Here is a 24,503-nt window from a genome sequence, read left to right as displayed (position 1 = left end):
TTTTGTTTTATTACACTACATTGTTACTAGTTAACAAAGTTAAGTTGAATGGTGGAATTAATATCAGATTTACATTTGCTCAGTATTGCTTTTAACACATTTGTTTAGTGCCACCTATTGGCCAAGTAGCTAATTATAGATAAAAACTACTGATTATTTCAGAGTTTAGTATTTTACTCTTGAATTATGGACCAGAAGTGCATAACGAGAGAATGCCATGTATTTATATTTCATTTAATGACTTTAGTTTTATATTAATTTATGCTTATATGTCTTCATTGTTATTTCAGCACTAATAGACCTGTGATGTAGTGATTCAACATACAATTCAGTAGAGATTGCTTGTTTCAAATTCCAGATCTACTATTTACAAGCTCTGAACCTTGAGAAAGTTACTTAATCTCTCAATTTCTTTTACTGTAAAATGTTGACATTAGTTGTGAAGATTAAGAGAAATATATGTATGCACATACATATATACACACATGCATTTATATACGTGTTAATATATAACTTTACGTATAAAGGTATATAACTTTATATATAGACACAAATACATATATATGTGTGTATTTATATATACACACCTCAGAATAGTGTCTGGCACATAGTAAACAAAATGTAAATGTTTTCTATTAATACAAATAAAATTAATTTTTCTTATTTGTCGAATGCTTAGTATGTGCCAGACACCAATCTGAGGGCTTTATACACCTGATGCCGATAACCACTGAAGGAGACACTCCTGTGTTAGGATAGAGGAAAATGAGGTTCAGAGAATTTAAAAAATTTGCTAAATGTCATGTAATTTGTCATTCGTAGAATTGGAATGTGAGGGCAGCTACTTCTCATTCCAAAGCACGTACATTGAACCTTTACCCTATACTTCCTATTTGGGCACATGTCATTAATTATCTTTTCTATCCTTTCTATAGAATAATAAAAAATCAGTTTATTGTCAGATGCAGCTCCAAAATAACTAGAAGCCAAAATATTTTTAAAAATTTATTTCCATATGTTAATAATTTTTAGTCATTTAATATAATATAAATGTTTAAAATGTGATATAATTATAATTACACAATTAATTTCACTGTATATTTAATATTAAATTATTGGAAAAGAAGCAAAAGTAGGCCCTTTATAATACTATTTATAATTATTTTTTAGAAAACATTTTTTGCCATCACTACCCTCAATTCACTGTTCTGATCATTAAAATTACGTTATTATAAAGACACTTAAATCATAGAGTTCCGTAGATTCTGTGTATATTTCTCTCCAAAAGTTCAAACTTCAAAAATAGATTTTAAAATATATTTCACTATTACCACAACTCAACACTTTTTTTTTAACATCAAAGTGTTTTATAATCCTTCAAAATATGAACTATCTTCAGGTGAATTCAGTGCCTTCGTATAGCAGTATCCAGAAAATTAAAAATTAGGAGTAAAATGATTTTTTTAAATTTTGAATAAAATTCTCAAAAAAATACTGTCAGCAGAAAGGATAAGGAATCACCACCACCCAGTGTATCAATAAGATATTATTATGCTCTCTCTTGTGGCTGATGCAGGAACTGATTTAACATTATCGATACCTTGAAATATAGAAAAACACCTTGACCTTCCAGGTTTTCATACTTTTTGGAGAACTGCTTGGTCATCATCATTATCACAGACACAATCAACCATGAGATGAAATGGTGTTTGTTCTATAGTCAGCATTTAAGGAAACATATCAAGAAAGAATTTCAGATGCCATGTTGGCCCGATTTGCTTTTTTAATGGCATTTTTAAAGCTCCAAACTCCCAACTTCTGAAAGACAGCACTTGGGAAGAAGACACACTGGATAACACAGCTTCATCTAGAATTCTTATTCTTGTTTCTGTGGGAAAATGGTTGGCATGCAGCAATAACAGAGCAAAGGGAGGGTTATGTAGGGGCTCAGTGTTGAAAAGAGTGTTTAGAGTAAGTAAATTAAAAGATGGTTATAATCCAATTTTTAAGCGAATTTATCATTTTTAAAAGAAAAATATGAATATTGCTTATGTTAACTCTAATTTCTCCTCTCTAAAACTACAAAAATATACATATGTACATATGATTTTCTATACACATTTTATCTCTATATACATTTTCTATGCATACATGCCTGTGATAGTTTCATTTTTAAATTAGGTGCAGTAAGAAATTCACAACAATAACAAATAGTAAAATAAAACAATTATAACTGTTTTGTAATAAAAGTTCTAAGAATGTGGCATTATTGAGTAAAATAAGGGTACTTGATGTGAGCACTGCAATACTGTGACAGTCGATCTGATAACTGAGAAGGTTACTAAGTGACTGAGGGGCGGGGAGCTTATACAGTGTGGATGCGTTAGACAAGGGTATGATTCGCTTCCGGGGGTGATGCAGCGAGGCCATCTAAAATTTCATCACATTATTCAGAACAGTGTGCAATTTAAAAATTATGAGTTGTTTATTTCTGGATTTTTCCTTTAATATTTTTGAACCATGGTTGACTGCAGATGACTGAAACCATGGAAAGCAAAACCACAGATAAGGGGAGACTACTATAGTTTGTAGTTGAGGACAGTGACCTCAAAAATCTAACATGATATTATATGAACAATGGAGAACCTCTTAGATAAGGGAATATTCCCTGAATCTTTGCCAGTATTTCCTAATTATGTAAAAAACGAGTAGTTCAATAAATGTTGCTTTTACTACAGGCCATGTGCATCTTAGAAGCCTTCGGACATGCCAAGACAACTCTCAATGATCTGTCCAGTTGCTTCATAAAGTATTTTGAACTACAGTTCTGTGAGAGAAAAAAACACTTAACTGGAGGTAAGTTTAAAATTAACAAAGGGAGATTTCATTTGCTGCCAGGAGAGGGCAGAGAAACACCAAGCATGGCAACCACAGTGAATATTGTGCATGCCTCTGTGTGTGTGTGTGTGTGTGTGTGTGTGTGTGTGTGCGCGCGTGCACGTGCACGTGTGCGGCACACTTACCTGAGATGTTAGGTTATGAGTTCTAAAATTATTTTAAATTAGGAAATATTCTGAAATGCAAGGTGAACTTTTCAAGAGGGTTATTGTATAAACTATATAACACAGAATCAAACCAAAAGGATCTGAAATGCATCATATTTATTGAATTCAAATAATTAAAATAAATTATAACGAGTATGTAATTCATACAACATACATTAAAATCTATTTTAAATAAAATTGAATTTATATTTTTAAAACTGAATTAAACTGAAACATCAAAATAATCACCCAACTAAACCCAAAGAGAACTATTTCTTATTTGGTTTAAATATTTAATGAATACTTAAACCCCTTATTTAAAATTCAATTAATCTATAAGTCACTTAGGATTTTACATCTTTCTAACCAAAACAAATTATTCATGCAAATTAAGGTTTGCTAATTTTAAAGATTTTTGAAAGATATTAATTTCATTTTGCGTTTTCCAGTTATGCTAATTTTTCTTCAAGAAACATAAATCAGTTTTTACAATAATTCAGAAACAAAAATCCTGTGCTTTGCAGTAAGTGGCTGTCAAAATCAATTTTTATGAAGTGAAATTCAGTAAAAATATGCAGAAAAAAGTAAGAAAAAATAATTTTAGATGTTGAAGTTAGAAGCTTAAGTTCTACAGTAGCGAAGATTTTCATTTATTTTTTAATCCATGGCTTAGAGCTTTATTTGGATGTGTGCAGTTTTAAGAAAACCTCAGGGAAGAAATGTCTTGAGGGCATAAATGTCTTCATCTTGGTGAGACTGTCCCTCCAAATGAAGTGCACAGCCTGAATGAACTGTTTTATATGACCATAATTTCCCTGAGCTTTCAGTGACCAATGATTGGAGCCAGAGAAGCTAGAGGAGGATAGGAAGTTCTAAAACCTATGTGTTCCAGTCCTTTGCCACTCCAGCGTGTGACCAAAGATAGGCACCGTGGGCATAATTTGGAGCTTGTTAGAAATGAGGACTGTTAGGGCACACCGCAGACTCGCTGACTGGGACCCCGTGTCTAACAAGATTCCCAAGCGCTTCTTGTGAACGCTGAAGTGTGAGAGGTGCTGTTTGTTCTAGTCCCACCCAAATCAAGCTGGCCACTCACATTTATACACATTTGGCACAGAGGCGCATTTGCTTGTCTGGGGTATCACTCTCATGACTTTATTTTTTCCTCAATTTGATATTCCCTTTACCAAAGTGAAGATACAGTAACTGGCTTCCAAAGGTCTTATTCATTAATGATTTTGTTTATTTTCTTTTTCTGGATAGAATTTAACATGTCCTCTTCTTCAGGAATGTCAATTTAGAAAATAATTATATACAGATACAATAAAGAACTGGGAAACACTGCAGTGAGCACTTATATCTTGAGCCTTCTGTTAATAGAGATTTCTATTAGCACGTAGTCCCACGCAGCTTCGGCATAATCAAATCCACAAATACCTCTCATGAGGTTTCTGTAGGTAGCACACTGTGACAGGGGGATAATAAATATTCATAAAGACGAACCTGAGGTGCTTCAATGTTCTGAAATGCCCTCAGAATCTTTAAGGAGCGATGAGCACAAATTCGGTATATTTGGAGCATTGTGCATAACGGAGTTTATTCTCCTCTTAGGAAAATAGCAATCTAGGCTTCCATGTAGGTAGATAGTCTCCACCTTTCTTCACTTTCCGTATTGTTTTTCTGTTCATTCTGTTCTCCTAATTAGCACCCTTAATTCAGTTTCTTTCACTTATATTTATTTGGTAGCTTCTTGCTGTGTTCTATTAAAATTCTGGCAAAATGATTTTCTGGTGGTTTTATGTGTTTTTTTTTTTAATTTTAACAATAAAACAACTGCTAATAAAGGAACAAATAACTAAAGAAATAAAGCCAGTGCTAGTTGTGACTACATTAATAGAAGCATAATGCTTTGAACATAAATGGTAGAAGAAATCTGAAGAGGTCAGAATGGGAGTTCAGCTCTTTGTTTCCTGTATTTCAGAGGCAAAATAAGGAATGTATTCAGAGAATGTTTATTAGGAGAGTGAAAATCGAAGTACTATGTCTTTGGAGTGTGCATTGAAGAGACTAAAAACGTTTACACTGAAAAGAAAAACACTCAAGGAAAATATGAGTGTCTTCGCTCAAGGAAAAAAGTGTCTTCAAAAATTCGCTACCACACAGAAAGATCTTCAGCACAAAATTATTTATGCATATACTATAAAGAGTTGGTAAATGTTTCAGAGAAAAAAATATCTTCACTTAATCAAAAGAACTTTCACTCTACTTTCTCATGATTGCAAAGTGCTTTCTCACCTTGAGGCTGGATGTCTGCAAGTAGGAGGAAAGAGCTGACACCTAGAGTGCCAAAATGGTCTGTGCTTCACCTGGACTAAATTATTCTAAAGATGCTGCCTACTGCTCCACATTTTCTGAGTCCAAATGTGAAGGACTCTCTTAACTGCTGATCAGATGTTCTGATGTTTAGTGAAGTGACTTGATAGCATTTATTGTCTTCTGGTGCCTGTCAGCATAGAATAGTCAATGCGAGAATGCAGTAGAGAACGCAGTTAGTGTCCAAGATCTGCTGTAACAATGTACCACAAACTTGGTGGTTTAAAAAAAAAAAAAGAAATTTATCATCTTTTAGTTCTGGTGGCCAGAAGTTTAGATTCAAGATGTCAGCAGGCCCCTGCTTTCTCATATCTCCAGAGGAGAATCCTTCCTAGCCTCTTCTTGGCTTCTGATGGTTACTGCCAATCCTTGGGGTTCCTTGGCTTGTGGATGCATCATTCCAGTCTATGCTTCCCTTATTATAAAGCATTCTCTCTGTGTCTCTTCTCATATAAAGAAGTGCTTATACTGTTGTGGTAGTTGGTAGCTTAAAAGTAAATTGGATTGGGTTCTGCCCTTAAAGGCTTACAGGATTGTCAAGGAGCTAAGACTTGACTGTCTTCCTACCAGAATGAAAATTTGTATTTATTGCTGTATCCCTAGCACAATGTCTGACAAAGTCAACGTTCAATAAATACTCAGTGAATAAATGAATGTAGGGCCGACTGAGCATATAGAAGTAAGTTTAATTTAGGGTAAGAGCTATAAAGGAATATTAGATTGAAAGCTCTGAGTGTTTACTATATTACATTTTAAAGAGCCCATGAAGCTAATGTGATCACACCTATTTATTAGCTAAGTTAGCTGTGAGTACAGCATCATTCTAGTATAGTATAGTATAGCATAGTATAGCATAGGATAGCATAGCGTAGCATAGTGTAGCATAGCATAGCATAGCATACTCGTTTGGCAGTGAGTGGTTCAAACCTGAAACATTCTATTTATCCACGATAAATCTAACCAGATAATTTGTCAGGCAATAACATTATCTCTCTTCTGGGATATTTATTGTTGAAGAGAACGCTATTCACTAAGCACTGATTGAAGGACTTTTAGAAGTTCTCTTCATCTCAGGAAACATAGGGTTTCCTTGAGGTAGGGATGCTGTCTTTCTGTGATATTTTGTTCTGGTACTTTTCTGTAAAGCTTACACGTTAAGGACCAGTAGAAATTGAGAGTGGATAAGGCTGTACTTTTACTGCATCCAGAATGGTCAGAGTGCCCGATCCATCAACATCAGCAACATTTCCAGGTAGGTCCAAAGACTAATGTTTGCAGGATTCTTAGTTCCTGAGCATCCTGTGGAATGGGTGATTATGTAGCCCCTAGAGTCACACTGCCTGGGTTAGTCCTGGCTCTTTTTCTTTCTATCTCAGTGGCCTCGGGCAGGTCACTTGACTTTTTTCTGCCTCATTTTTCTCTGCTATTCAGTTGGGATAGTTATAGTTCCAATCACTTTGAGTTCTCATGAGTATTGAGTGTGTTAACATTTGTCTTTAAGCCACTCACCTTTTTTTTTTTCCCCCACTTAATTTCAAAACTTAAATTCTTTTCTCTTCATTTGAAGAAATGGGTTTTCCTTGAACCTTAAAGAATATCTCTGTAATGGAAGTGATAGAAGGTTTTTAGAATACCATGAATGTTGAGACTGGTTGATATTTCTTATGCTTTTCCTGTTTTACACTGAATTATAACAAAGTAAGCTAGATGTTTGAAAAGTATCAGACTGTCTAATATTAGGACTATTAAGACTTCAGAGCTTCAAAACTTTGGACGCTGCTTCTCTGAAGTCTTTGGAGGCTAAAGTTACTTCTGTTTTACCATTAGTTACAATTCACTCTGTCCTGTTGATTGATCATTTATAACCCAGGATAAACAAATATTATTCACATGTTGTAATGCACTTGGGCTCTCCCAGAGTTCACCAATCTTGAGTTCAGGTGAATCTCTATAGGAGAAGTTGTATGTACCGGCTCATTTCTGCTTCATCCCGTTTCTGTCACCCCCAGTATTTCTGGATGTCCCTCCTGTCCTGGTGCCGCTGCCCTACTGGGCATTGGTCTCCATCCTGGAGCCTTTGGGTGACTCAAGGCTTGTGGTGTCATTCATTTCAGTGTGGATGAGAACACTGCCACTCTGGTTTTATTCCCCTAGAGGACTTTCGATGAAGTTCTGTGTTCCTTCATTTTCAGATTTTAGCCCAGTTTGCAACACCCTTCCAGCTAAGGGACACAGACCTAGCCTATTTTGTGTGTGGTTTTCAGAATTACTTTTTTTTTTTTTTCCCCATGTTGATGCTTCATTTAAATACCTAAATGTTAACTAAAAAGATAATATGCTGCAGTAACTCGGTAGAAATTTAAATCAACTGCTGCTTTCAAACATAGGATTATGCCTCAGCTATTTCCCCTCTCAATCCATGCAGTGCCTCATTGGTCTCTTCAGAATGTCAACTCCAGTCTGGCAATCTGACTCACACCCAGGCCTGGCTCCCAGTTCTTTCGGAGTGACATTCTGATCACAGCCTTTGAGATCTTTTCCCTAGGTCCCCAACAACCTCTCATACCCCAACTCTCTATCCACTCCATATTCTCCACTGGACTATATAAGTTCCTTAGCTATGTGATGCCAAGCCTTGATTTTTCCTCTGCTCCTTAGAGGTTCCTTTTCTCTTCTGGTATGGTCATGTCACTCTTACTGTACTAGTTTCTTTTCAGTAGTCACTCTCGCTATACTAGTTTCATTTCAAGTTAACTCTTCAGAGAAACCCCTCTTTATTTCCCAAGCCCCTCTTTCCAATATGGTCCTCAATCCTAGTCCCCTTGACTTTAAATCATGTTTCCTTCTTTATTTCTTCCATACCACTTGTCAAAAGCTGAATGTGTCCTTTTCATTATTTGTCAGGCTGTTTGTTGTCTGTGTCTCCTATTAGGATATAAGTCCATTGACAGCAAGAGATTTTGTCTGCCCTGTTTTATAATAGGCATGCATAAAGTATTTGTTGGATTAATGAATCTAAGGAATGGCATTGTAATATAACAATAAAGTGAAGTAGTCATGATTCAGTTCAGGAAGGAAATTGTATAAAGCCATCATGAACTCATTCACACCAGTGAGGGACACATATTATTGAGAGTGTGAAATAGATAAAGAAAGTTAGTAATATTTAACTCTGGATTATTTTTAAAATCAGAGCCAAGTTATCTTTATAATTAGAGTTTGTGTATGCTAAGAATAGAACTATTTTCTACTCTCTTTGTGCCCACTCTATCACATTGGGATGGGCAAAGCAGAAATATGCTGAAAGGTCTACAAAGGGAAGAAGATGAAAGTTTATCTTTCATCTACATGTAAAAAGTGGAAAATAGTTGGCTTCTTATCTTTTCTGTGCCCTGAAGATACCCACATATATTTAAGTGGAAATTGAAATTAGCTAACAATCAGAAATATCTAACAGTAAATATGCCAAGGCTACATTATCTACTTGGGAAACTTAAACTTTAGAATTAACACAAATGAGATGGAAAATATATTAGGCCCTTTACTTTGTCTTTTTTCAAATCTTGATTTTAAAAACAAACCAGAAGAAAGGCTTCATCTTCATTTTTATCATCATCAATTATCCTTAGCATTGTACTCTCAATTGGACTTTCTTTTAAAAGTTTCAGAGCTTTAGTGATCGTATCTTTTTTGAAGAACATCTTTTAGTGCTAATGGCCTGAGATTTAGAGATAAGCCAGCTGGATTTAAATGTAGAAAGGCCTGCAACATAATTTAAATGAGACAATGTTTGAAAAGTACCTAGCATAGTGCCTGGTATTCAGTAGGTACTTCAAAAGGTGGTTCCTTCCTCTTGGAGTACACAGGAAGCGTGAGGCCTTTGTATCTTTTAATCCTCATTTACCCATGGGGAAAGTTAAGTTAAGAAGGACTTGGAGATTGGCAATGTCCGATTCTGGACTAGATCCCATACTTTGACTCCTAGTTGAGGCACCTTCACTTATACTGCCCCTAGCATTCATGATCGTTAATGATAAAGTCAGAAGAAATGCGTAAGTGTGAAGAACGAATATTTGGCTATATTAATTAATCAATACTATGCTTTTGGTAATTGCTAATTGAAAGCATGAAGGGGCTTTCTGGGAAGAGGTCATGATTTATTACTAGGTAGGTGGGGCAAGGTGAGAGTGGGTGCTAGAAATTTCTGGAAGTTGAAAAGGCAATGAAAGTAGGCATTTGTTTTTCTTGAAGGGGAGAGAGCTTTATTTCCTTCACTTTATTTCATACTGAACAAAAATTGGTATTGCTCTACAAAATATGTTCCCTGCATTTTATGTTACATATAATCTGCAAACATATTTTTGCAGTACAAAACTTTTTGAGAAACATAAATTTATATAGATTTTCAAAAAGATGGAGGACTACAAGTATATCCCTAGTCAAGAATATTTCCAACATAAAAGATCTCAAATTAAAATTTGAATTTTTGGTTGTTCTGTTTTTGTTTTTTGTTTTTTTCTATCTGAAAGCTCCTTCAAGATATGTGTATTTTAAAATCCTGCCCATCAGAATCCTGCTAATCCACAGCAATTTTATTCACTGCTGGAGATGCGCTAACTAGGATGATGACTAATTATATTGTTTTTGAATTTAGATGAAAGGTATTGAAGTCACTCTTTGATGTGGAATTTGATTAGTTTTGAATGCTGCTTTAAATTATGCTTGTATGTTGGCAGGGACAAGTGGGTGTAAGGTCAACCCTTCCTCTGAATATAGAGGCATGATGGTCAGAAGGTCACCATTCAGCCCTCCATTCTCACCTGATATTTCTTTCGCCGATGACTAGACAATAACAGAAGGGAATAACTATGGCAATTTATTTCCTATGTGTATAGATTTTTAAAAATATTCTCTTGATCAGTTAATTACTTCATGATTAATGCTATTAATATTAAATGCAAAATGTTTTTAGTAAATAATTTGCTTAGGAAAGATAAAAAGGAAGAAAAATTTAATAATTAAGACCTCAACTTGAAATTACCACCTGACCTAATACTCATAGAGAAATAGAAAAGAAACTGCATCGCTTTATTCCTAATTTTAATATCGCCTTTCGGTTTTAGTGCCACTGATTAAAGGAGTATTTTGAAAGTGTCTTTTTTAATGCACTTATGACAACTTTTCTATGGGGTGTCTAATAAGACTACTTTTCTTAATAAAGTTTATTTCAAAATTTTTAGAAACACTGGTCATCATTCTGTCTGGGTAAATTGACCACTTACAATATTTATAACAGGCAAAGCACTGTAATAGTGGTTCCATTTGTTCAAGTAGATTTGCTGTATAAATCTAAAGTTGAGAGACCTCACATTTCTGCTTTTAGAGACTGGACTCTAGAATAATTATGAGCAGACTTATTACGTGAGGTGCTGTTTATAGTTTAAAGATAAGGAATAATTAAATCCATTTGCCTTCGTAAGAACTACTACCTTTTAATCTAAAAAATTATTGACCATGAATTCTTACTTCAAAGTAGAAAACTACAGTAATTCAGTTACATTTAAAATTCAAATACATAATTATTTACTGTCTATTCATAATTATCAGAATAAGCCTAAATTCCAGTAAAAAGAATGCTCTAGAAACAATAAAATTTTCTGCATGCCAGCCATATATTCTGACTAAAACAAGCTTCTGAATTGCCAGTCACATCCCTGAAACAAAATCAGGGTTATGATTTCCATATTGTGTATTTCCGTCATTGTTCAGCTACTATGAAATAAATTTCAAGCATGTGTATTTATGTCGTGGGCGTTTTCTGTTTGCTTTTGTAATGTTTATAGGCAAAGGACCAAAATAATGAATATTAGGTATTCAACTGGAATTAAAAACACACATCATTCCTTTTAGCACCAAAGAATGAAATACTTTGGTATAAATCTAACAACATATATATAAGATATTTATGAAGAAAACTACAAAACTTTGATAAAGAAATCAAAGATCTAAAATAAATGGAGAGGTATTCAATGTTCATGGGTAGGAAGGCTTAATATTGTTAAGATTTCAGTTCTTCGTAATTTGATCTATAGATCCAACACATCCTCAATAAAAATCCCAGCAAATTACTTTGTGGATATTGACACAAAATTTATATGGAAAGTTAAATGAACCAGAATAGCCAATACAACATTGAAAAACAAGAACAAAGTTAGAAGACTGGTACTAATCAACTTAAAAAGTTTATTATAAAGGTATTGTATTCAAGACAGTGTGGTCTGGTTTAAAGAACCAACAAATAAATTAGTGGAACAGAATGGAACAGAGAGCACAGAAATAGACCCACATAAATATAGTCAACTGATCTTTGACAAAGGGACAAAAGTTGCTCAATGGAGAAAGGATATTCTTTTCAATAAATTATGCTGGAACAATAGGACATCCACATGCCAAAAAAAAAAAAAGTAGACACCACCATATCACAAAAAATAATTCAAAATATATCATAAGTCTAAATGTAATAACAAAACTATAAAACTTTTAAAACATAATGTAAGAGAAATGCTTGGTGACTGTGGGTTTGGTAATGACCTTTTCGATACAACACTAAAAGTAAAATCTGAAAGAGAAAGATGATAAATTGTTAAGAGAGTGGAACAATGAGCCCAGGCTGGGGAGAAAATATTTGCAAAAGACATATCTGATAAAAGACTGTTATCTAAAACATACAAAAAACTCTTAATACTCAACAGTAAGAAAACAAACAACCCCATTTAAAATAAAGCAAAATATCTAAACAGACACCTCACCAAAAAAGATATACAGATGGAAAATAAACACATGAAAAGATGCTCCACGTTACATGTCATCTAGTAAATGCTAATTAAAACAACAGTGTAATACCACTGCACACCAGCTGAAATCTAAAACACGGACAATAGCAAATACTGGCAAGTGAAAGAAGTTCTTTAAAAAGGGTTACATAGTGTATGATTCCAACTATGTGACTTTTTTTTTTTTAAGTTTATTTGGGTAACATTGATTATATAATTTTGGGGTATACATTATAATTTGACATCTGTATATTCTATTGTGTGATTACCACCCAGAGTCCAGTTTCCTTCAGCTACCATATATTTGATCCTCTTTACCCACTTTTCCCTCCCCCTAAACCCCTATATTTGACTCCTTTTACCCTGTCTACCTCTTCCCTCTTCCCCCACCCCCTACCCTCTGATAACCACTAGTCCATTGTCTATGTCCATGAGTCTCTGCTTGTTTGTCCTAATCATCTGTTGCTTTTAGGTTTATATCCCACATATAAGTGATATCATGTGATTTTCAACTTTTTCTGTCTGGCTTATTTTTCTTAGCATGATTATCTCGAGGTCCATCCAGGTTGTCGCAAATAGCAGTATTTCATCTCTTCTTATGGCGGAGTAATTTTCCATTGTATATATGTACCACAGCTTCTTTAGCCAGTCATCTATTGTAAGACACTTTGGTTGCTTCCATGTCTTGGCCACTGTAAATAATGCTGCTATGAACATCAGTGTGCAAATATCTTTTCGGATATGGGTTTTCAAGACTTTGGGGTAAATACTCGTAGAGGGATTGCTGGATCATATGGTAGATCAATTTTTAGTTTTTTGAGGAACCTCAATACTGTTTTCCATAGTGGCTGTACCAGTTTACAGTCCAGCAGTATATGAGGGTTCCTTTTTCTCCGCATCCTTTCCAACATTTGTTATTGCTTGTTCTGTTGATTATAGCTATTATAACAGGTGTGAGATGGTATCTCATTGTGGTTTTGATTTGCATTTCCCTAATAGCTAATGATGTTGAGCATCTTTTCATATATTTGTTGGCCATTTGTATGTCCTCTATGGAGAAGTGTCCGTTCAGGTCCTCTACTCATTTTTTGATTGGATTGTTTGTTTTTTGTTGTTACTGAATCATATGAGTTCTGTGTATATTTTGGATATTAGGCCCTTATCGGAGGCATTGCTTGCAAATATATTTTCCCATTCGGATGGTTGTCTCTTTACCTTGTTGACAGTTTCTTTTGCTGAGCGGAAGCTTTTCAGTTTGATGTAGTCCCATTCATTTATTTTTGCTTTCATTTCCTTTGCCTTTGAGGTCAAATTCATAGAATCCTCTTTAAGTCCAAGGTCCTTGAGTTTAGTTCCTGTTTTCTTCTATGCATTTTATTTTCTTATATTCAGGTCTTTAATCCATTCTGAGTTAATTTTGATGTGTGGAGATAGACAACAGTTTAGTTTCATTCTTTTACAGGTAGCTTTCCAATTTTCCCAGTACCATTTATTGAAAAGGCTTTCCTTTCTCCATTGTATGTTTTTGACTTCTTTGTCGAAAATTATTTGCCCATATAAATATGGGTTTACTTCTGGACTCTTGATTCTGTTGCACTGGTCTGTGTGTCTGTTTTGCTGCCAATTCCATACCGTTTTGATTACTGTTGCTTTTTAGTATAATTTGAAGTCGGGCAGAGTGATGCCTCCAGCCTTATTTTTTTTTTCTCAGTATGACTCTGGCAATTCAGGGTCTTTTGTGCTTCCATACAAATCTGATGATTTTTTGTTCTATTTCTTTTAAAAATGCGACTACGTGACATTTTGGAGAAGGTGTAACTATGAAAACAGTAAAAAAGATCAGTAGTGGCCAGAGGTCAGGGAGTGGGAGGGATGAACAGGTGGAGCACAGGAGATATTTGGGGCAGTGAAGCTATTCTGTTTGATACTGTAATGGTGGATACATGATATCATGAATTTCTTAAAACCCATAGAACTGTCTGACACAAAGAGTGACCACCAATGAATATCATGAACATTAGTTAATAATAATGTGTCAATATTGGTTTATCTCTGATATACTACACTAATTTAAAAAATAGTGTGCTGAAGAGGGGAGAGAAAGGATATGGTGGAACTCTCAGTATCTTCTGCTTAATTTTTCTGGACCTAAAAATCACTCCAAAAATGACTATTAATTTTGTTTAATTATGTTTAAAAAGAAGTTACATTATTATCCTTGAAATTAATTAATATGTGTACATTTATGGAAATAAACTAATAATGCCATTTAACAGAATTACATTTTTTTTTCTTAACCAGCCAGAATTTACACTTATATGCTAGAGAAATCCAGACTTGTTTCACAACCTCTTGGCCAGAGCAATTTTCACATTTTCTACTTGTTGATGGATGGGTTATCTCCTGAAGAAAAATATAGACTTCACCTTAATAATTTAGGTGCACACCGGTAAGTGACTATATATTTTCTATCTAGTAGTTCTGCCTTCAAATCGTGATTGCATTTTAGCCGTCTTAAATGTTTTTTCTGATTTTTCCTAGAAGAAGTGTTACTAAAGAGAATAATTAGATACTATTAGGTTAGAACCATCTGTGTAACAGGGTTATAACTGCTTATTGTATGTTTAGGTGAAGTTTTGTGGATGTTTATTAACTTATATTTCTGCTTTTCTAGTTTTCAGATTAAAAAAATAAATTGCATATATATAATTTTTATATCCCTTTTGGGTATTTTGGATATAACATAAGTAGGCATTCCTAATCTTTGGTAGTCTTTTGAAATTATGGGAACTATTATCTGGGCAGTTACTGTTCATAAATAACAGATGAGGTTACATAATGGCTTAAGACAACACATATGAACTAGGGGCTCATTTTTCTGTACTGGAGGCAGGAAGCATTTGTTAAAATGAGAATGCATTGTTTATAGGATGGTGATGGAGGTGCGGGGGTCATAAAAATAGGGAGTTGAGGAATGTCTGCAATGTGTGCATTTCTGCCACTTCTTGATCCAGAGTGTCTCCCCAGAAGGACTGGTCCAGATTTGTATCAGGATGAGAAACAAAGCAATCAGGAGAGGAAATTCCATTCAGAGGAGAAGTAAGTGGGACAAGAGAGAGAAGGAACTGGACTTGCTGAATCAAACTCACTAGTGAATTTGAAGGAACTGAACTTCTGAAAGAGATAAGGATTTACTTCAGATATCTGTTAAAACTTGATTTATTATTTATTGGACATTTGTTATTGAGTTCAAGAAGAATAGTGTGAGTTTTCATAATTTTATTAGAATTTTTGTGGGAAAAATTAAAGAATGCTTGGAGAGGAGGAATGTAGTCTGAATCATGTTGTTTTTGAGAGTTGAAGGTGGAGAAGCTTATTAAATAATGAAATGGAGATGTCAAGTGCAAGCTGGAGTGATGAGGGATTTTTAAGAGCAATGGGTTTAAATGGGGCTGAACTTCTAGAATTGGTTGGAGAAGTGACTGGACAACCTCTGTGGTGGCCATTACCGTGTGGTTGAATGATGGCTGGGCATGGGGCCAGGGGAAGAGAATGATTGGCTATATCCTAATTTGCTAATTAATTAATAATTAAATTGTTAACCACTACTCTCATTCAATTTATTTGAAAATATTTCATTCAGCAGTGTAGATGCAGTTTTTCATTTCGAATAGGAGAAAAGTAGTCAAGAAGTTAAAAAGGCCTTGTCAAAATTGTGTTTTATTTAAAATAAAAGACTATTTCGGGCAATATTGTCTCCCCAAACAACAGAAGTTCAAAAGAAAAATAAAACACTAATATTGAAGCATGGTATCCCAGACTTTAGTGACTTAAAATAACAGAAATTCTAAGCTTCCGGCACATTAGAAATGTTTTTATCCAATCCTCTTATTTCGTAAAAGAAATCAAACCCAGGTCATAATGAGGCTTATACTGAAATGAATATATTATGCAAGAGCAATATTGAAGAAACTCATTCATTACCAGGGATCAGTTTTTTTTGGTTTTTTTGTTTGTTTGTTTTTTTAATTTGTACATTAAGCATCACTAATGGGACATGTCCCCGGGAAGAAAAGCGTCATACATAACCGTGGGTTAGGTGTTCAAGTGTAGGCTGTGAAAAAGAAAAGTCTTGTTCTGTGTCTCTAATTTTTCTCACAAGCAAAATCTTATTGCTTATAGCAGATCATTGGTTTATAGGAAGTGTCTGTGTGTGTGTGTGCATGTGCATGCATGTGTGCTTGGCAGTGTGGACATAGAGCCACTGAAGGAAAAAGGGCAGTCTACCATTCAAAGAAACAATTTAAATTCTTGGTCTGTGGTTTGGACTAGTCTTTTGAAGTGTGTGAGTGTGGGAGAAAACAAGCATTTCTTTATTGAGATTCAGTTCTAACATCTATTTCTCTTTGCAAAAGAGAGTTTGGAATCACTTAGGCTATTTAGAAAGTCAAACAGTCAGGGGTTGCTTTGTGAGAAACTCCAACAGGAAAGAACTCAGCAAATAATGAATAATTCAATTCCTTTGAACAAAGAAGTTATTTTATTAAAATGTGTTATAAATGTCTAATGGGCACAAAACAGCATTCCTCAATAAAATTATACACCACCTCTCCAGATTCATAAAAGTATCAGTTGGAACATTTGTACAATTGGAGTTCCACAGACAAAATATTCTTTAATAATAAAGCAAGCTGTTTTACAAATTATTATATATTATATATCACAATATTTTTGTGATTGGTGTTATGTAGGTCTTCTCACAGTTACAATATTGGTGGATCGTCTTAATTTTCAGTGCTGCTAAGGTTTGAGGAGTTTGAGTCGAGGTCTAATCTTTTGTTTGGTAATTATATATATTAAGTGCCATAATTTTGGAAATTGTTTGTATCAGAAGTATATATCTGAACTTGCTAGCTTTCTAACCTTTCACAAACTGTAGATCCTTCTGAGACTTCTTTTTAAGATCAGTACTCAATAGGTAAAGGATATTGCTATATATATACACACACATACACATCATATGCCTAAATATCTACATAGGTATGTGCATATATATATATACATTAAAGTGCTAGTATCATTATCATATCTACTATTCTGATTTTCTTTAAAATTATGTTGACATATCTATTAAATAGAACAAACCAGCCCCTTACACTTTGTATAAGAATCTTCTTGTATAGATTGTCAAAACTATAGCAAGAAGAAAAATAGTCTGTAGGTCTTTAACATTTTGAGCAGTGGCAATAAGATTGCATTTTTTAAGAATTCCCACTAGATGGTACACTCTGCACAAAGTCATACAGGAAAAAAAAAAGCTCATAAAGGTTTTTTTGTTTTGTTTTGTTTTGTTTTGTTTTTACGGTTCTTCCTGCGATTTAGTTTTTCTTTTCTTGGCTGTCTGTTTTTCAATTTCTATTTCAAAATTTTCTTGCATGAAATATTACCATTACATCTGGAGAATAAATATAGTTTATGTTTAATGAAAGGTAGAAATAGTCATTAATTACTTATCTTCAGCCTCCTTTAAATAGCTTTTATGAGTTTAGTCCCAGAACTGTTGGGCTCCAAAATCCAAAGAAGTTATTCCTAATCTCCCTTCATATTGATAAATGATGGAAATGATTGCGGTGCTGCGTAACATTTTCAGCAAAGGTCAGATTTTGAATTATAAACTGAAAGCTAGCAATCGTCTGATTCAGAGCACGTGACCTGTTTCTAACCTTGTTAGTGAAAGGAAACTCTGACTCACTAAGTATTTGAACTTGTGATTGCTGCCCGGGAGTACACCTGTCACAGTATGCGGCAGCAGTGAACTCTCAGTGAAAGTTCATTTTCTTTCTAAGGGTTTATTATTCATATTGAACTTAACCAAAGGGAGTCTCACATAATTAAAAAAAGGGGAAATTTGAGGATGATTCTTCATGATTTTGTGATATAACAGTGACATAATAAAAGATTTACTTGGCCACACAATTTAAGCAAGCAAAGCTTGAAGGTTCTTCCAAGACAAAAGGGTAGAGTCAGGAAGTATTATAATCTATTTCTAACTGACTATTAATTATCTAAATGATAATCATAATTTTAATACATACAACTTATGGAGCACTTACCATATGCCAGACCTTGTCTTACTGTTCATCTCCCTGGTCTTATTGAATTCTCACCTGTAACTTAGCAGAAGTTGCAGGACCACATCTGCATCAGATAGACCAGGACATAAATCTGGGTCCTGCTGACTCTTAACCTTAACGATTGGTTTTGCAGTAGTATTTCCTATAAAACAGCAACCACTATCTTTGCATACTTGTGTCAGATTTTTAAATAAAATGGAAGGAAAAGCACAAGTTAATATCTGCATGTTGTTGTTGTTGTTGTTGTTTTAATTTAAAGTTGATGAAGGAAAACTAACTTAGAACATTCTAAAGTTGTCATCTCTATCATAAAAAGCAATTCTGGGTCATTTCTTTATCCAGTAGCATAATAAAAATTTTGAAACTATAAGAGCTTGCCTTACCCAAATTGAGGATTATGTTGAAAATATAGAAAGGGTTGGATCAACTCCATAAATGGGCAAGTAAATTTCACTTGTGAAAAGCCAACAAGAAGGGGTCAGGGTCAGTGGCTTTCTTGCTTCCTGCCATTCTTGAATTATATGCATCCAAAAGAGAGAGAGGAGAAACAGAAAATAAATTTAAAAACCCCACAAATATCAGGCACCATGTTCTTCCTCTTTAGTCTTCAAAAAGTTACGAGTGTCCTAAATTGTATTTATCATAAATCAGAATCACAGATATGTAACTTACTCTATGATATTTAGCTGGTAAATTTAGCAAATCAAAGAGCCAGACTCCAAACTCAGATATGTGTGTCCTCAAATTTTCTGTTCATTAGAACTCTGGTTGCTAGTGTCAGCTACTCAACTCTAACACACTTAAGAAAGAAAAAAATAAAAGAAAGAACAAGAAAAAAGAAGGAGGATTGTTAGGGTCACATAACTGGAGAAGACAGAAGTAGAACTTGCCAGGAGATAATGAGATCCAGGAACTCAGGTGCTGTCTCTGTCTCTTTGTCTCTGTCTCTGTCTCTCTCTTTCTCACACACACACACATCTATTTTACTTTGCCTGTTTTTCCTAATGTGGAGATAGATGTAACACATGCAGCCCTACCCTTTCACATTTTAAGAACCCTGGAGAGGAAGCAAAACTTTTCTCTCAAAGAGGCCATCTTGGCAACCCAGCTCAGGCCTCAGGCCCACTCCTGGGTCCTGACTCATGGGGAGAGGGTGAGGTATTTGGCCATGAGTAGAGAGTAGGAGCTGTTTAATTGAAGAAGGGGACAGAGGAGCTGGACACGAATAAACAATTAGACACATACAGCCTGTTCCCTCCACTCTATTATGCTCCAAACACCAAGTTGATCCCCAGATGCCTGGAAGGAGTGTCACCTCTGGTGACAGAACACAATTGTCAGGAAACTTGAACAGCAGATGTAGCTCTGCCACTGCTGAATGACTGTGGCTCAACTTAGCAAGTTGATTTTCCAACTAGCTGGGTCAAATAGTTACCCATATACAGGACCATCAATAATGTAAATGTATTTCAGGAGGCCTGCAAATAAAGATTGGAACGTATTTCCATATAATTTGTTTAGTATATTTTCCCAAAAAATATTTTTGAGAGAGAAAGGTTAAAAAAACACTTGATCTACCCAATATTATTAAGTAGCTATTATATGAGAATTTTACTATACAAATATACCTTAGAAATTCAGGTTTTTACCTTACCTTTAAGTGGTTGACATTTATTATATGATGATATCTATTATTTTTGTTGTTGTGGTTTTTATGGTTGCTATGGTGATACTTCTGCAACTAATAATAGCTATTATTGACTGAGCACTTCCCACAGATATTTCTCTTTGTCTACTCAAGATAATTATGGAAGGTTGTAATTGATCTCCCCATGTTGCAGATGGGGTAACTGAAATCTGTGGTTACTTGGTTAACTAACCAGCATGGAGCAGAGGTGATATATGAACTCTAGTCTGTTTAATTTTCATTTATTTGTATGAATAGATTTGAAATTATTTTAGATAGTAAATAAATTTGCATCACAGATAAATTTTACTGCCTCTACTTCAGCAAGAAAATTATTTGCTAAAATCAAGTTAACTCTTCTTTCTTTTTCAATTTTTGGACAATAGTACCATTACAATTCTGAGGGTGCATTCACATATATAAATAAACATGCACACAGATAGGTACATGCAGGTAAAAGTCAACAAAAAACTACCTTTAAGACTGTATTTAGTCTATGACCATGCCACCCTAAACAAGCCCGATCCTGTCTGATCTCGGAAGCTAAGCTGGGCCTGAAGAGACCACAAGCTCCAGGTGCTGTAGGCATAAAAATAAATAAATAAATAAGAGATTACCCAAGCACATCTGAGGGATTCAACCAGGTGCTTCCCAAAAAAAAAAAAAAAAAAAGACTGCATTTAATGTTTCACTGACATTTAATGAGTGCCAGGTACTACACTTAATATTTACTTAGATTATCTCATTTAAGTATTTTAATAACCCTCTGGGATAGGTACTAATATGGTCCCTGTTTTATGGAAGAGTACACTGAGACCTAGAGGAGAAATAACTTGCCCAAGGCCATGAAAGAAGGAAATGTGGGTGCAATTATTTCAGACTTGATGGTCTGTGTGCAGAACCTCCGCGCGTAGCCTCTGATATTGAAAGCTATCTGTCCATTTGGGGTGAGTGATGGCCAGCCTTGTAGCGTAGAAATGTATACGCTGACATATAAACTTTAAGGCCACTGTGGGGAAAACACTTCAAAATATACCTTTTCTCAGCATACCCAGACCATTACATTCTTTAGAGTTTTGTTGCTGGTCCTTGAAATTCCAATTTGATTACGTCTGTTTCCTCAGTAACGGATGCAAACAGGTAAATAGCATGATCCCAGATGTTCTCACATCTTTGTTCTTTAAATGCAACACCACGTGCTGAACATTTATTATTTATTTATTTATTATTATTTTTTTTTATGGTGACATTGGTTAACGAAATCCAATTAGTTTCAGCTGTACACTTTAACAGTAAGGCATATATATATTCACACTACATGTTCACCTCCCATAGTTAGATTTCTTTTTGTCATCATATATTTGGACCCCCTTTACCCCTTTTACATTCCCCCTCCTCCCCTAACCCCTACTCTCTGGTAACCACTAGTCTATAGTCCATGTCCATGTGTCTCTGTTTGTTTGTCCTGTTCTCTTGTTGCTTTTAGGTTTATATCCCACATATAAGTGATATCATGTAATTTTCAACTTTTTCTGTCTGGCTTATTTCACTCATTTTGATATCATCTCCTTTCCCTGACCAAGCCCATTCTACCTCTATTCTCTCTACACAGCTTCTGATCTGTGTACCCCTTCAAGCTCCTCCCGACCCTCCATTATTCTCAGGGTGGATTAACATTGGGTAAATTCCAATTTAACTTTGAAACCTTCTACTTCGAAAATCTTTAGAAACATTGCTTTTCTGTCTTAGCAAATAAAGTCTCTTTGATGATGCAAGGCAACAAAGCTGAATAGGCCCATAGGAATTGTTAACATGTTCTTTGAAATATTCTCTGTCGTTGTCTCAGCATTCAGGAGTGGAGCTAGGTATCAGTCCAGTTGAAACTTGTTTTTTTTTTTTTGCTGAGTGAGGAAAATAAACTCACTTGAAACTAGATGGCCAAACAGCATGTTTATCTTGCAATTGTGAAAATATAAAGTCACGCGTATTAGGAGAGAGTTAAACACTGCATCTTGCTTTCCCAGTCAGTGAATCATTATGAATTTAAAGCACTTTAGTATAGATCCTCAATTGATTATTTATAGTTGCCAAATTCAAAAAGTTCTGAAAACCAAACATGTTTATGACTCATGCGCTGGCAATAAAACAACAAAACGAAACAAAACAAAACAAAACACTAACAGAACCTGAACTAATTTGAAGCAAAATTTAAGCCTGAATTGATGAGAATGTTTAAATAATATCTCACTTATTAAGCATAGCCATATGAATTTTCCAGAATTAAAATGTTTGATTGGGGGATACTTCCCCAGCTCCACTGGGGATATAAACACTACATTAACTTTTAAAATTTTAAAAAAAGAATCTGAATAACAGAACATATTTATCCCCAAAAGTCTAGGAAAAGGAGTGTGGCTTGGGTAATGGAGTTTGCATAGGTCTGGAAACATGGCAGTAATTATGTTTCTCATCAAAATGAAGACACATCCCAGTCCACGACCACAGGCAAATGCTGGTTGAAAATGGTCTCTACATCTGCTTCTGTGTCTGACAGCAGATCCATCCACCGAAGACATTCTCTCCTCCTTCCTTCCTCTAAATTCCTCTTTGTCTCTTTCTATCTCTATTGTCTCTGTTTCTCTCCCTTTAAAATAGTTTCTTCCTTAGAAATAAAAGTTATTTTATTGTATTCTAAATTATAAAGAACTGGATCAGGACTCTAAATAAACATGGATTTAGAGAACAATCCCTTCACTTTGCCAGCGATGGTGACATTGTTTGTGAATGGAGGTGTGGCTCTCACAGACTAATGAAGCTTGTTGAGAAAGGCCGCAGTCTTCTCAAGTGTTTGTTTACTCCGCTGCCATTTTCGAGGAAATTATTTACAGTTCCGTGCATGAGAGAGAGAGGATTTGTCTACAGAAAACAGCAGCCCACACTCGGGTGGGACCCTCCACCAGTCATGTCCATTCATGTATGTCTAGCCAAAGCCGTTGGTGACATTTCCTTCTCTCCTAGCCCCACTTGCCAGCCTTTTCCATTCCTTGCACTTGGCAGCCCCACATTACTGTGTTCACTGAGCCCTCCTTGGAGTCAAGAGTGGAGTGGCCATCTCCCTGTGCGAGGCCTGCTACGTGAGTTATCCTCAGAGCCTGGGCGAGCAGTCATCTGCTATCCCAGCATATATATTCTCCAGCCTGCCTTTGTGGGCATTCCTCATTTTTCCTGGATATAACACAAGAATATCTCTTATCAGTGCTTTCCATATGCACTCTCCCCTGTGGTTCCCCGCGTTTCCTTTATGTTTTGCGAGAAGTATAGGATAGATATAGCAGAGAGGGAAGATGAGATGTTTTCTTTGTCCTGTCAATATAAGCACATTGCCAAAATCGATATGCATGAATTGGTGATAGCAAAAAAGGCACCTATGTAACCTATAAAGTCAAGTCTTGCACTTGCTGACATTTAGGGAGATTGTGCCCTCAGTATGGGGTGACTGTCTTTTGAATTTCATGACAATTCAGTGACAAAATACATGTGAACTGCTAAAACCAATACACTTGTTAGCTGAAAGCACACAGTTTAAATCAGAATCCTCTCCTTGCTAGCTGGATAATTAGGGGAAATTGTACAACCTCTCTGTGCTTCTCTTTGCTTGTCAGTGAAGTAGGGCCAACCTCAGAGCCCTGTTGTGAATGAGGACTGTGTGGGCTGCCACGTGAGTCCTAGTCAGTTCTGTAGAAGGACCAGCCAGTGTTGTTTATTATGGAAGACTCTCTTCCATTGAAGCCATGTGAAAATAACTGAATAATTGTTAATGCAAAAGATTACATTTCAACTTTAGTTCACATAGAAGAATTGGAATCTTGGGCAGTCTTTCTCCCAGTTTACGCTTCCACTTCAGTGGCACTCTGCCCAAGGATGTTCCTGGAAGTCCAGTCTGGACTTCGATTCTTACGTTACTGTGATGAATTACTTACTTCAATTATTTAAATTTAGTTGGCTCTTTTGATGAAAATCAGCACAGCCTTTTTGAAGAAATGAGGGTGACTGAGAGTGGATATGGAAAGAAGGGTGCCCCCACTCCTCTGCTGTGTGGAGAAGTCTTGGACTGGTCTCCCATCGGCCCCGAGGCTTTGCTTCCCACCTCTTCCCCTTACAGCACAAGAACCTAGTGTCATGTTACTGAGATAACAAAAAAAGTACAACCTAAGGCAGAACTTGAATACTTCTGGAAAACTTCCTGTTTCATGTTTTCCCTGGGGCAAAATAATAATCAATTCAAATGCTTCAAATGTTTTGTCTTTCTGTATCAACTGGAATAGAAAAAAATACAGATTTTTCTTTGAGTCTAAAGACCTGCACTTATTTAGTCACAAGAGGTGATGATCTTGATAAGATTGTGGAATGCATGATTCCTTGCCAGTCATCT

General features: G+C 35.3%; 1 protein-coding gene across 8 annotated transcripts in view; it reads left to right on the top strand.

The window, feature by feature from the left end:
* MYO16 (myosin XVI) overlaps positions 1-24,503 on the top strand; it is a 513,348-nt gene that overhangs the window by 260,016 nt on the left and 228,829 nt on the right. For all 8 annotated transcript variants that reach the window (XM_039866287.1, XM_039866291.1, XM_039866293.1 and 5 more), the window contains 2 exons: positions 2,739-2,856; positions 14,552-14,699. In XM_039866287.1, the coding sequence (XP_039722221.1) occupies positions 2,739-2,856; positions 14,552-14,699 (266 nt within the window). The remainder of the gene's footprint in view (positions 1-2,738; positions 2,857-14,551; positions 14,700-24,503) is intronic.

The sequence above is a fragment of the Pteropus medius genome, unplaced genomic scaffold (assembly GCF_902729225.1).
Source record: "Pteropus medius unplaced genomic scaffold, Ma_sr-lr_union100, whole genome shotgun sequence".
Taxonomy (NCBI): Eukaryota; Metazoa; Chordata; class Mammalia; order Chiroptera; family Pteropodidae; genus Pteropus; species Pteropus medius.
The sequence above is the reverse complement of the archived record's forward strand: the minus strand, read 5'-3'. Positions and strand labels throughout refer to the sequence as shown.